At 29.6% G+C, this 13,936-nt stretch overlaps 1 protein-coding gene across 1 annotated transcript; it reads left to right on the top strand.

Moving 5' to 3' along the window:
* On the top strand, nt 1–10,199 carry LOC139497307 (mitochondrial nicotinamide adenine dinucleotide transporter SLC25A51-like). The gene is made up of 2 exons (XM_071285498.1): nt 1–89; nt 8,649–10,199. Exon 2 carries the CDS (start codon nt 8,759–8,761, stop codon nt 9,695–9,697), a length of 939 nt encoding a protein of 312 aa, XP_071141599.1. The 5' UTR covers nt 1–89; nt 8,649–8,758; the 3' UTR covers nt 9,698–10,199.
* Nucleotides 10,200–13,936: the final 3,737 nt, after the last annotated feature.

The following is a 13,936-nucleotide window of genomic DNA, read 5'->3' as shown; positions in this document are numbered from 1 at the left end:
TATGAATTGTCTCCCCTAAAAAGATGCAACTTCGAAGTTGTTGCAGAATGTGCAAATGTCAAAAGCAGTCAGTATGATTCTGCGACATGGTAAATAATGTAATGCATTAAAACTAATGCATTATCTAACAATTGTCCCTATGTCATTAAAAATTACCTTACAAAAAGGGGGAGGATATGATCTACCATAAATTTATTTTCAGTCTTGTCTAAAAATAAGGTCAACTTTATAAAACATTTAATTATCCAGATCACAAAACAGCAAAAATTATTAGAAATTTAAGATCCGGATACTACCTAAAAAATTATCAAAACAAAATCAATCAAAATATAGACCCAAAGTGTGAATGCGGTCAATTAGAAACTGGAACATTATTTACTATTTTGTGAAAATTATGAAGAGGCAAGACAGAAACTTATACATGAGATATACTTCAACACAGGATCGTTACACATTGATTTGGAACTTTTATTGTCAATAGAAAAAAACGACAATGTCTCCGTCTCTAATGAAACACTAATGCGATTGTTGGGTGACTTTATTTGCGAGTCGCGCTGGTTTGATTAATGTAATGTTAGATTTTTTTGATTTTTTTTCTTTATTTTTTTTCTTTCTTTTCCTTTAAATTTTCATGTTAATTAATAAATGTAGATATATTTTTTAATTTTTGGAAAAATATGTTAAGCACAGTTGCCACCTAATAGACTAGTATGTATTTTAAAGTACAAGTGAGTTGTTTACCAGAGTGAAATATAAATACACGCGAGATTTAAATAATTACAAGGGAGACAATCCAGTGTCAACAGCGACACCTACAGAATACAGAATACAGAATAAAACATGTAAATTAAACTAAAAAGTCTTTTGAAGACGATCATGATTCTTAACCTATGAATAAATACAATAGCAGCAGACGGATAAAGAAATTCTGAAAACCCCATTTCGGCTTTGACTTGTGCCGTTGTAGTTGCCTTTTTTGTAGTCCAAATAGTTATGATCAATTATGACATCTTCCTGGCGTCACAGAAAAAAAAAAGCTTTCAAGATGTCATTATTATTTTCCCGGCTTCACAGAAAAAAGTTAAATTATAGCCTTTCAAAAAGTCATAATTATTTGGACTAGTGGTCGCTTTGTAGTTTTGACGTTGTGTGAGTGTGCTAGCTAGCCTCAAGAGGAAGAGTATTTAGGTTTGAATAGAAACCAGGTCTTTTCACCCAAAATCATGTTCATTCCGGATCCTAATGCACTATAAACCCTCAAAAGCTACAATGTAATAAGATTTTGTTATTCTAAACCAGACTAGAGACTTCATGTATACAGTATACAAACCTGATTTCAAACTATGTACTACATGTGTATAGAAGAAGAGACAAATAATATCACTTTGCATCTAAAGACAACAATAATCCAAAGTAAATAATATGAATGTAGGACAGAAAGTCACAGGACAAAAAGTCACAGGACAAAAAGTCACGGACAAAAAGTCACAGGACAAAAAGTCACAATTCAATTTTTCTGATTATTTTCTTTGAATAAAACCTACTTATTTCTACAAAAATCAGTTTTGTATTTTTTTTAACTGTTGTATATAAACCAACTTTGTAAACAAAATTTATCAAAAAAATATCAAAGATGATTAAATAATTGTTAAAAAAACAAAAAGTCAAAGTGGCTTGGCACTTAAATGGCTTCATGGTGTCAAGAAATATGTCTTTTGTAAGATTAAAATTAAATAAATCTTGATTTTTCAAGTATAATGACACATTTCATTAACTTTCATATGAATATATGTAATAAAAAGTTAATATTTCAAGATATTTCTCTTAAATATTCAAACAATTGTCAACAAATTATTTGTGACTTTTTGTCCTACCAAATTTGTGACTTTATGTCCTGTGACTTTTTGTCCTACCAAATTTGTGACTTTATGTCCTGTGACTTTTTGTCCTGTGACTTTCTGTCCGTTTACCAATAATGAGGCCCCTCATGGGAGGGTCCTAGTAATCACATAATCACCATTTTTTTGCCAATATAATCACATAATCATTAAATATTTGCTTATCTTTAGTAATCAAATAATCATAAACTAAAAATACAGTCCTAGGTAATCAAATAATCATGAAATATTTGGCTTAATAATCAAATAATCATTAAAAAAACGGCCAAGTAATCACATAATCAAAAACCCCATGAGGGCCCTCAATAAATTACCATGTCAATTCGAAGAAATACCCACGCAAATGTCATGACTGGGATACACCATTCACATTCCGATCAATGTACTCAGTTAAATAAAATATATATTCATGATATTTTTTAACTATATTAAAATTGGTTTTGAATTTAATTAATCTATCAGAAAAAAAAATTATTTCTCGCAGACAACATGGACAAGCCTTTATACTATACACCAACTCGACACTGGAGGTAAAAAACCCTAAAATATAATGGTATATGGAATCGTTCAAGCAAATTTTCTCATATTGATAAAGGTGAACTATGTAGATTTAGAATTGTGTACACAAAAATAAGATTAGAAATAAAGCCCTATGAACATGATGAAAGGTGGAATTAAAAACAAACAATTGTATAACATTGTTGTTATTAAATTTGAAGTTAAAATTTATAATGATTACGTGTATTCTGTCAACCCCTGAAAAATAATAATTTTCTCTTGACTAGTTCTGGATGCAGTGGTCAGGAAAATTAATATTTTGTTATATATGTATGCTAAATAAAGTAACATTTTAAAAACCTAAAAGGTTTTCTTTAAGTTTTTTTTTTAAATTATTCAGACTTCATGAAAAATGAATGTTGTCATGATTATTAAAGGCCATAGATCTAGTTTCTAAAACTGGTCAAAGAAATGCAGAAGATATCGAATGGTCATCAAATTGAATTAGTCACAATGACATTGAAGCAGGAACATGATGAAGCAATCAATATTATCAATAGCTTACACTTGTAATCATTCAAATCATGCATTCATTGGCATTATTCAAAATCAAAACAAGCTCTAAATATTAATTATATAAGTACTGTAAATTCAGATATTCTGAAAGTATTGCGTGCATTTATTATTGCAATTTTGTCATTTTAGATTAAAATGAGATATTTAGTTATGCGATATTGAGAAAAATCCTGATTAATTCCTATCAAAATTATCAAAAATAATACTTGATATCAGCATAATAAGTAAGAGATGATATCGATGAGTGCTTTAGAAGGGTAAGCATCACCGTGTATCATCGTACAGCGGATATAGGTACTAACCAAGCAGGCATGATCGATTTTGAACTGACACGGTTACGAAAATCTTTGTTTAGTTTTATCAACATTCAGTGTACATTTCTCAACATCTGAAATTTCTGCTTTAAAATAATTTTTGCATCGATTTTTTCCTATTTATAAGACAACTTTTATATTCTAATATGAACAATTAACTTGTAAATGAGCAAATAGTTGTGAATGTCAACACCAACTGTCAATTTCGATACAATTGTCGAGACATTTACATGTTTTACCTGTAAGAAAGCTAAAACAGGGCAAAAGTAATAGTTAAAAATCACAAACCTACCTGTGATTACCCATTCCTTGAAATGTTTTGGGTAATAAACGAGTATGAAAATTTTATTTTTGTGTACGGTGTACATCAACTTAACTATGCACCGTACAGAAGGAATTATGTGGTCAGTTAAACACTGTACACAACACTTCTTTCGGAATAAAATATCGAAAAAAACATATGCATGAAAGATTTCAATGCCAATTATTGATACAACTAGTACTGTACTTATTACACACGCACAGTGGCCTTCTACCATAAAAGAGTTGCAAAGAATATAGAATTATATAGGATGAGACGAGTGCCAACTTCTTTGACAAGTATTTGCACATGATTTTAGTAATCTTGTTTTGGGAAAATAATGAGACATCTCTAATCATCAACCTACAACCAAATCATTTCTTAAAACAACAATTATGTTTAGATTGAAGTACACATTGATATTATGTGACCAAAACAAAGATTTTCGTTACCGTGTGAGGTCAAAATTGATCACACTCGCTTGGTTAGTACCTATATCCGCTGTACTGATGATACACAGTGAGCATTTTCTGTTTAAATAAATTGAATTGTTCAAGTACAATTACTGAAAATTTTAGAATTGGATCATCTTATATTAGAAAGAAGGAGGATCTTTCAGTCTTTGAAATCATATTACATGTATAAGAGCTATATCTTTTCATATTTTATTTTAAACTGTTCAGGGTTAGACCTCTGCAGGAAATCAAGTTTGCTGTCATTCTGACAGCCTCTTGTTTGTATATACTGAAATACAAATGTATATAACCTTAAGCCAAACAAAATTTGATATGGATGAAAAAATATAGTAATCTTTTTTTTTCTTTAATGTTAATTTATAAATGATGTACATGTGTATGTTGTTAAATGTACATATGACATGTACTATGTATTCTTTATTTTTCATTTGATTCCAATTTTCGTGGATTTTTTGGGTGAAGGTGAACTACGCAATGAAATGTTCAACGAAAGACAAATTTAGTATAGGCTTGTATGCAGACTTCAGGAAAACCATAAAATTAAATATCCACTAACATCATGAACATTTTTTCACGAAAATTGGAACCCATGAAAATAAGTGAATCCACAGTAGGAGAGAAATAGAGAAAGTTATAAAACTTAATTCTTTAAAAAAAAATAATTAGCAGTAAACTGATTACAGAATGGTTATATTACATGGTCAACAAGAATTGCTGTTTGTATATATATGCTATTAAAAACATCTTTTTAAATTCAGTACGGGGTAATTTTTGTACAAATAATCTATTTACTTACAATGATATACTTATTTCAGTAAATTTTGTTTTTTATATAACATTTTGAATAATTTCCCCTTAATTTTCTTCACAATTTACTTGTTGAAGTAATTTTTTTTTCAATCCCTAAAATTCTCTAAGTTTTGAGATTTAAATACATGCCTTTAACCAGTTGTTAACAACTTTTCTCAAAGTAAGCTAATAATTTTTAATTAGAGTTCAATGTTTGAAACTATCTTCATGATCTTAATTGAGCAAGGTCGTCAAAAATTGTCCCTTGCATTGGTCATGTTACTGGCTTGTAAATGAGCAGAACACTGTCACTATTTGCGGGGGATTTCCCCCATGGAGGCTCCATCTTGGAAATTTTGAAAGAGCAATTCTGTCCACAATTTAAACAAAACAATAAATTTTACAATGGCTATAGGCTTGTAATAGTATGAAGAAGCCAAAAAACAACATTAAAATATATTTGAAGGCCCCCTTGATGGTTTTGTTGAACTCTAGGATTCATCTTGCACGTAAAAACCCCATGGGCATTTTGAAAAGTTGGCAGGTATGTACATGTAGTCCGACAAGCTGGGTCCGTGGACAAAACAGCCATTGGACGTCAAAGTAATCTCGGACTAGCAGGTATGGAGCAGTGTTCTGAAGATAACAGACAAATGAGATTTTCTCTGGCCCTGAAGTTACACTTAAATGATTAGTAAAGACAACTGCAAAGGACAGACAATTAAAAATTCTATAAGAGTAAGAAAAGAAGATACTATGACTTTTTTACTCATTTAAGTAAAAAAAATTAATATCCAAGGGACATAACTAAGCCTATAAAATAATTTACCTACATGTATACATTTGTACAAGTAAATAAAATACAGTTGTATAATGTATTGTATCTTACAAATTTACTTATATAAGTATATTAATATTTACTTCAAGTAAATAAAAAGTACTTTTACAAGTAGTACCCCTGACTGTCATGACTTTACTTGCTTAGTATTTTGAAATTTAACATTAATTAACAATAGGGTCAAGGTTATGCATTGAGCATTAACCCATATATATATTATAGATATGTCTTTGGCAAAAATATATTTTAATTTATACATGCTATAAGCCAGTAGATGGGTTAAATTGAGATGTCATTGACCAGGACATATTCAATAATCCTTAAATTTCTACATTCATAACATTAAAGCATGTAAATTTTTCACACAAAATAAATATTGTTTTTGTGCCTAGTGATGATCTGACATTAATTTAATACTAAGGATCTGTAGTATAATTGCCAATGACACATTTGTACAACTATCCACCAAAAATTAAATGAAGTGAATGTAAGCAATCTCAGGCAACCACACATCCCTCAACAGTGAGATAAACCTGATATATAAAAGGCCAGGACATGTCATGAAAACTATAAAATTTTTCAATTGAGCCTAATTTATAACTGATTATATACAGACATGAACCAATGACAACCACTGAACTTCAGGCTCCTGTGTACAATTTAAAAATGAGATAATTTGGTAGTGAGACAACTCTCCCAACTCTCAACTGAAGTCAAAATGACATACAAGTTAACAACTATAGCTTAATGTATGGCCTTCAACAATGAGTAAAACCCATATGTTTTTTTAAACTTTAAAAAAAAATATAATATATTAATGCCTTCTTTATCATGTTTATAGTCTACTCTCTAGGGTGACATAAAAACAAAATTAATAGAAAATAACAGCATGCTTTTGACACTGTCAACTACTTTTTCAGTAAGTTTCAGAAAAAAAACCATGCAAATGTTAAACTGTGGTTCATTTTGTCTCTTAAGATAAGTTTCAATTTTTAAAACTACATTGTTATATAAAGACAAGTCTTGAAACTCTCTCTGTATAATTTTGCTAATTGTTCATAATAATGTCAGACAGATGAGTATTAAAGGAGTAGGTCTGGTAAGGGCTCATTTTGGCCTAAACTTTCAGGTTCATTTGATGGAAGATTTTGTACACTTTTTAAACCCCTAAGTGGCTACTTCAGTCGATTCATTTAGTTTGTGTGAAAGATTTAAACTGATTTAGTCATTTCAGAAGCTCACATTCAAGCTTAAGTATGAAAAATCTATCAAATATGCCATAATATGTCACTTTTCAGATAGTTTTTGTCAAAATGAAAGTGGCCGCATCCGTGTTCACCCTTAACCTTTATATATGTTATATATTATCATCAAATACAACTTACATTTAAATATTAAAGCCATATGAATCCTCAAATTAAAAAAAAAGGATTGCATATGTTTTTTTATAACAAAATGGATAGTTTTCACTATTAAACTTATATACATATATACTTTTTTCACAAGAAAATTCTTTAATTTGTCCACATTTAGAAGAAGTTAACTTTTTTTTTAATTGCTTGCTTTCAGGAAGCAATTCACAGACATATTTCTGTATGCAAAGTGACCTTAGCGTGAACCCTCTTGTAAGAATCTGGTGATCGCAATACGCATGGATCTGTCACTGAAATAAACTATTATCTGATTGTACATGTTAACCACATGCTAAATATCCATGCTCCTTTGTTGATTGTTTATTAATGAGGAGACAATCGGTAAATTTCAGATTCAAAACACGGCATTTATTGAGCTGCCATATTTGTTAAATCATAACAGACAGAGAGAAAAAAAATGACGATTATATGATATATTTGCGTAAAAAATGATAAAATCGTGCACAGAAGACTAAGTTTATGACATATACATGCATTGGTTCAAGAATTGGATAATCATAAACATTATTTTTCACCAGTCACTGGTTTCATATGACTTTAAGAATGAACACAAATGCGGCCACTTCCATTTAAGACGAAAACCGTCTAGAATTTAACTCAAATGAGAAAATTGTGAACATTTCAGTAATTTAGCATGACTTAATGATGCTAGTACCCAATATATGTGCATTTTATGGTAAAAAACAGCCCATACATTTTGTATTTATGTAGCAGAAGTATACTTTCCAATAAATAGCTTAAAGTTTACATTATAACAATTTTGACAAACTGATATATATCGAGGCCAAAAAGGGGTCTTACTGAACCTACTCCTTTATGTTTGTTTTACTTCAATTTCCCAGTTTTGATTTGAATATAAATATAAAAATGTTGTTTCTTACATTTTCAGACCATTATTTCTTCTAAATTAATCTTTGGGTTTTTATTCTTACTTGAAATTACTCAAAATAAATATTGAAGTGTAATAAACAAGAAAAATTCCCACTAGAAAGTTTTGTATACATGTAGATAGTAAGAGTATCGCAATTCATTTATATAGACACTTATATCATGATTATAACAATATGTGTTACACATGTTACACACAGAGTGGGCTGGGACTTAATGTCACTCCCCATACATTTGTAATTATCTGATTCATCTGTAATATTACATGTATGTGTTGTTATGCATGTTATTATATTGACTTTATCTTACCCTCTAGATTGTCCATTTATAACATGTAAAAATAGTCATAATTTGGTTATGCACATTCAAACAATGTTTTGAATTGATATTATTGACAAGTATTAACATTTTTTGTTTCAAAATTTAGTAATACTAATTAATTGATAAAGACTTGCATGCATTGTATCATAAAATTTTGCAGGTTTTCCAAATTGTTGTTTTATTTATATTTTAGCACATTTCTTTATATACATGTTTTAAACTTCTCTTTTATATCGTTTTATATCATAATTATTATAATCTGTAATAAATATAAATGGATAGGGAACAATTTTAATCTTTCCTTTATCCATTTCAGATTTTGAGAAGAAGCCACATTCTGCAGGATGTTCATAATTGAAGAGGATATGTTTGACTGTCAATTGAATGGTGTCTGTAATCTAATTATTAAGTAACCATGGTAACAGGATGAAGAACCACAATATGGAAGAAATGTTACAAAAACCTGGGACTATTTCTAAGCAGGAAATGTCAACCTACATCCAAAGCAGAAACACAAAGAATTACGAAGAATTCATTTGTGGATGGGGAGCAGCCTTTGTAAATATTGGGTTTACATTCCCCATTAATAAAGTCATGTTTCGACAACAGCTTCATGGTGTGAGGGTTTGCAAGGCTGTGGGACAGCTACAAAAAGAAGGCATGCGTCATTTGTATCGGGGATTATTGGCTCCTCTGCTTCAGAAAACTACCTCACTTTCGCTTATGTTTGGTGCCTATTATAAAATTCAACATCATTTGACAGTTGAACATCCATCTTTACCGCTTCATGGAGTTCGTATATTTTCAGCGTTAACTGCAGGAACTTTAGAAGCAGTGTTATGTCCCTTTGAACGAATTCAAGTTTTAATGCAAGATCGTCAGTACAAAGATCATTTCGACAATACCGCTCATGCATTTAAAGAAGTACGTAAATATGGATTCAGGGAATATTATCGTGGATTATCGGCAGTCTTACTAAGAAATGGACCAAGCAATGTTCCGTTTTTCTTGTTTAGAGATTATGCCATGGAAAATTTGCCAAGATCGGATTCCCAAGCTGATAGAATTTCTCAGGACTTTTTCTGTGGTGCTGTTTTAGGTGCAACTTTAAGTACTATATTTTATCCTGTCAATGTAGTGAAGGTTAAAATGCAATGTAAACTTAGTGGTGATTTTGACAGCTTTTGGACAGTGTCCAAAAAAGTGTGGATTGAAAGAGACAGAAAGTTAAAGAAATTGTTTAGAGGTGTACACATTAATTTTACAAGATCGTTTATATCATGGGGTATTATAAATGCAACTTATGAATTTTTAATGAGAAATATGTTTGGTAGTAATACAAGGCTTGCAGATTCAAAATCATAATATAGATTGGCATTAATATTACTCAATAAATTTCACCTGACTGGTCATGAGAAGATAGCCTACATATTAATGATCTACTTTGTATTCTAATATCTATGCAGGAAGGGGATACATGCAAGTCACTACTCAGTGTATTCAGATTTATAGTATAACCAGTGTAGATTTTATATTTTCTATAAAAACATTTTAATAAAACATTGATAGAAATTGAATATTTTTTGGAGGGAACATTATTCATATCAAATTCTTTGTTAGTTTGTGGAAAGAGAAATGACAATATCCATTCTTTTTACTTTTCATTTTACGGCGGAGTGTTAAATTTGGTTGCTATTCAAGTATACAGAGATTATTATCTCCCCTGAATTTTCCTTATTTTGCCAAAAATATAATTATCTTTTAAAAAATCACAGATTTTTTATTCATTAATCTTTCAAAAATTGTAGTGTTAATTTTTACATATCTTAAATACATCTAACACTGTCTAATTAATTTATAATTTAAGAATTTCTAAATGAATTATTATTATTAGAATATTAGGCCATAGTTATTATATTTTTAGTTTTACGAAATTTTTTGACAAAACCAATGGGTAGGAGGACGAAAATAAAAAAAAAAAAAAAATGCTGCTGCTGATTTTTTTTTAAAACCAACCGTTAATATAAAAAAAAAAATTTATTATTTCACCAGGAGATTTTCTACTAGTGTAACGAACTATTTTTTTTTTCTTGACAAGGTTTGAATTGAAAATCAATGTGCAACAACTTACTAAATCACCAAGAGCATAAATTTAGATTCTTTCATGCAGTTATGAACTAAAAATTATTTTTTTTGCATGAAAAACACTGGGTCGGAGGAGAACAAAAAATAAAAATCAACATTTTTAATTTTATTTTTTTTCCTATTTGGCAAAAATTAGAGTAGGAGGGTTCGTAAAACTAAAAATAAAAAAACTACAGCCTAATGAATTAAATTTTGACTTGCATGTATAAATTTTAAATATTAGTTCACAGATGAAGTAATTTTTCTGTCATTATTCTTTGAAATGTAAACTCTTGATCTATTTGTATTCTGTATACATGAACTTCATTTTAGTTCACTCTGACACAGTCATGACAGTGGTTTGTGGTGTTAAATTAAAGCTCAGTCTTGGATATTCTGTGTTCTACTGTAAATTCAGAAATTATTGCGTGCAGTTATTATTACTATTTTCATGATTTTGTCATTTAAGACTAAAATGCGATTATCATTTTTGCGAAATTGAGAAAAAAATCCTGATTAATTTCTATCAAAAATTTCAAAATATGAGTTTAAATTATTGCAATTATAACCCTGTTGAAATTTTCCCAATAATAAAACATTGCAATAATTTCTTAATTTACAGTTATTTGACAATGCTTGTGGACAATGTTTGTTATGGTGTTATCCATCCTCATGAACTTGCTTTTTTTATTGCACCTGTTATCTGTTTTTAAAACTTTTGTGATTATATATATATAGGATAAAGGGTCTGGATGGGAAACTTCATATCTGTACTCTTTAATATTTTGTTCCTTATAATTCTCCATTTCTTATATTTAAGCATCATACATGTTATATTTCTTTTTATATATTTATTGTTTTAGTTTTTTTTTCTCTATTTTTCGTCTTTGGATGTTTATTATTCTCTAGTCTGTAAACCCCATCCAGATTCTAATGATAAGCTTACAAAACCTTTGTGTAATGAAATAAAAACCTAATAGTTTTTACTTTAACCAACCTTTTACATTTTAAGTTTAAAATTATTTATTGTGTTATATTTTTGTATACCATGTATACCTGTTTGTTTATTTGTTTGTGAGAATATTTATAATGCCTTGGTCATGTTGGTTAGTTCATTAGATTCAAGCAACATTTATCTTGACTGATTTATGTGATTTTCAACACTTGTCTTTTATAACATGTTTAATGTGTACTATTTTGTTAAAATGTGAAAAAAGGACAATGTATTTGTATTTTTGAATATTCAGGAAAAAATTAGGGCATTTGGTATCGCTATCTTAGTAATATGCAGCTGCTGAATGTGATAATGAATTAATGTTTACTAATTTGCAGTGTTCTGAGGTGTATAAAATAGATGTACTATTTTAACAAGTGTGTTATGTGTGAGGTAGACATATTAATTTACATGTAGTAGATTGTAGACAAGTTACTGTTGTTTTTGCTGTTATAGAGTGTATGACTTGAAATGTGAAAAGTAGTCACAAAATATGATTTGCTTCTAAATATTCAATTCTGCTGATAATTTTACAATCTTTTCTTTGTTCCACTAACTTCATTTTACTGCAACAAGATTTGGGTGTATATGTATTTTTTTAGTAATACATGAAACAGCAACCAAACAAATCAAATCCAAAACAAGACATTTACTAGTCAAAAGACGTCTTTCACAGATACATATATATATATATAGACACTGAAGTGTTGAAATTTAAGAGTCTAAGAGCCTGATGAATGAATTCTGAAAAAATCAAATTCATTTATGAAAAAACAAAAACAACCTCACAATTTAAATGACAACCAGAAACAAGTGTCCAAATTTGTCTAATGTTTAATAATGTTGAGTATGGTTCAAATCAAGGAGATTTGGTTGACTGTCACTAAATCTGAAATTTTGGTCTTTTTGGGTGGTATTCAAATGGTATAACGGAACTATTTGTAAGAAAAGCGTGACAATAAAAATTCTATGACCCTATTTTAAAAATGAAACACGCTTAGTAAAAAAAGGGTCCTACCTGCACATATATTCCATTACTAACCATTAACAAATGGTTTTCAGATATGCAAGTGTTTGTAACAAATATATTCCTTGAACACTACACTTTTAAGAGAGGCTTGTGAGACATACATTGTAAAGGCCCAAAAAAGTCCTTCTGTCTCTCTTTTAAGACAAAACTAAGTACAGAAGATGAGCACACACTATTCTTTTGCCTGGTTGTTACCTATATACTTAACATGTGAAATACTACCTCAAGTAAAGAAATAGAGGGTGAATTTCAGCTTATTGAATTCTGGGTACTTACAGTGTTATCACAAGAAATTTATTTATTTAGTTCCTTGGTTGACTTTCAAGCTTCATGTATAGCACTGCCATTACTTACAAATGACATTGAGAGAACAAGTTGTATTTTAAAACACAAATTATGTTTAAAAAAACAATTTCAGTTATTTTTGAGCCTGTCCCAAGTCCGAGGAGCCTCTGGCCTTTTTTAGTCTTGTACGATTTTTGATTTAAGTTTCTTGTGTATAATACGGAGATTAGTATGACCTCCATTATCACTGAACTAGTATACATATTTGTTTAAGGGCGAGCAGAGGGACACCTCTGGGTGCCTAAGTTTCTCGCTACATTGAAGACCCATTGGTGGCCTTCGGCTGTTGTCTGCTCTATGGTCAGGTTGTTGTCGCTCTTAAAGATTCCCCATTTCCATTCTGAATTTTATTGTTATTTTTACACTATCATAACTCAAAAATAAAACAATGGTGTTCATGGCTGTCAGGATTCCATGTTTATCATGTTCATCTTGATGTTCATCAATTTGTGACTTGGATGAAGAGTTGTCTAATTGGCACTAGTACCACATCTTCTTATATTTATTTGGCAAATTCACTAAAACAAATATCCAGGAAAATACAAGTTTTCCTGAATCCATGAAAATTTGCATCAATACAAAAATTAATGAATCCACAGTATGCCAAAACTATTTGCATAGAAAGTTATATTAAGAACAATGCTTGTTCTAAAATGTCTCTTTTTTAATATTTTTTTGTATGAAATGTTAGATGACTATGTCCTCAATTATGGCAGCTGAAAAGTGTTCAGCTGTTAAAAAATTATGCATTTTAGATAGAAACCAACATTTATGAATTAAAATTGCAAACATCTTTTTAAAAAAGTACCATCTTTCAAGGGACAAATTTTTGCCTTAAGGATGTACAAATTTTTAACTACGGCCCTTTGAAAATGCCCAATTTTGATGATTTTTCCCATTTTTCATCAATTTTTACCTATTTTTTGGCTATTATCATGAAAATAATCACAGTTCCACAATTAAACTTTTTTTTCATACTTTAAAAAAATATATAAAGTGGACCAATCTAAATAAGTTTAACTAAAAAAAAACTATAGGTAGGTGTTAATATAAGAGAGTTTTATTTTGATGCTTTTTTGCTGTCAATTTTGTCAATTTGTGATTTTTCTCA

The sequence above is a fragment of the Mytilus edulis genome, chromosome 12 (assembly GCF_963676685.1).
Source record: "Mytilus edulis chromosome 12, xbMytEdul2.2, whole genome shotgun sequence".
Taxonomy (NCBI): Eukaryota; Metazoa; Mollusca; class Bivalvia; order Mytilida; family Mytilidae; genus Mytilus; species Mytilus edulis.
This window is presented reverse-complemented; position numbering and strand designations above follow the sequence as displayed.

Bases quoted from the DNA above. Each gene is read 5' to 3' on its own strand.
- LOC139497307 (XM_071285498.1), top strand. From the start codon at position 8,759: ATGAAGAACCACAATATGGAAGAAATGTTACAAAAACCTGGGACTATT.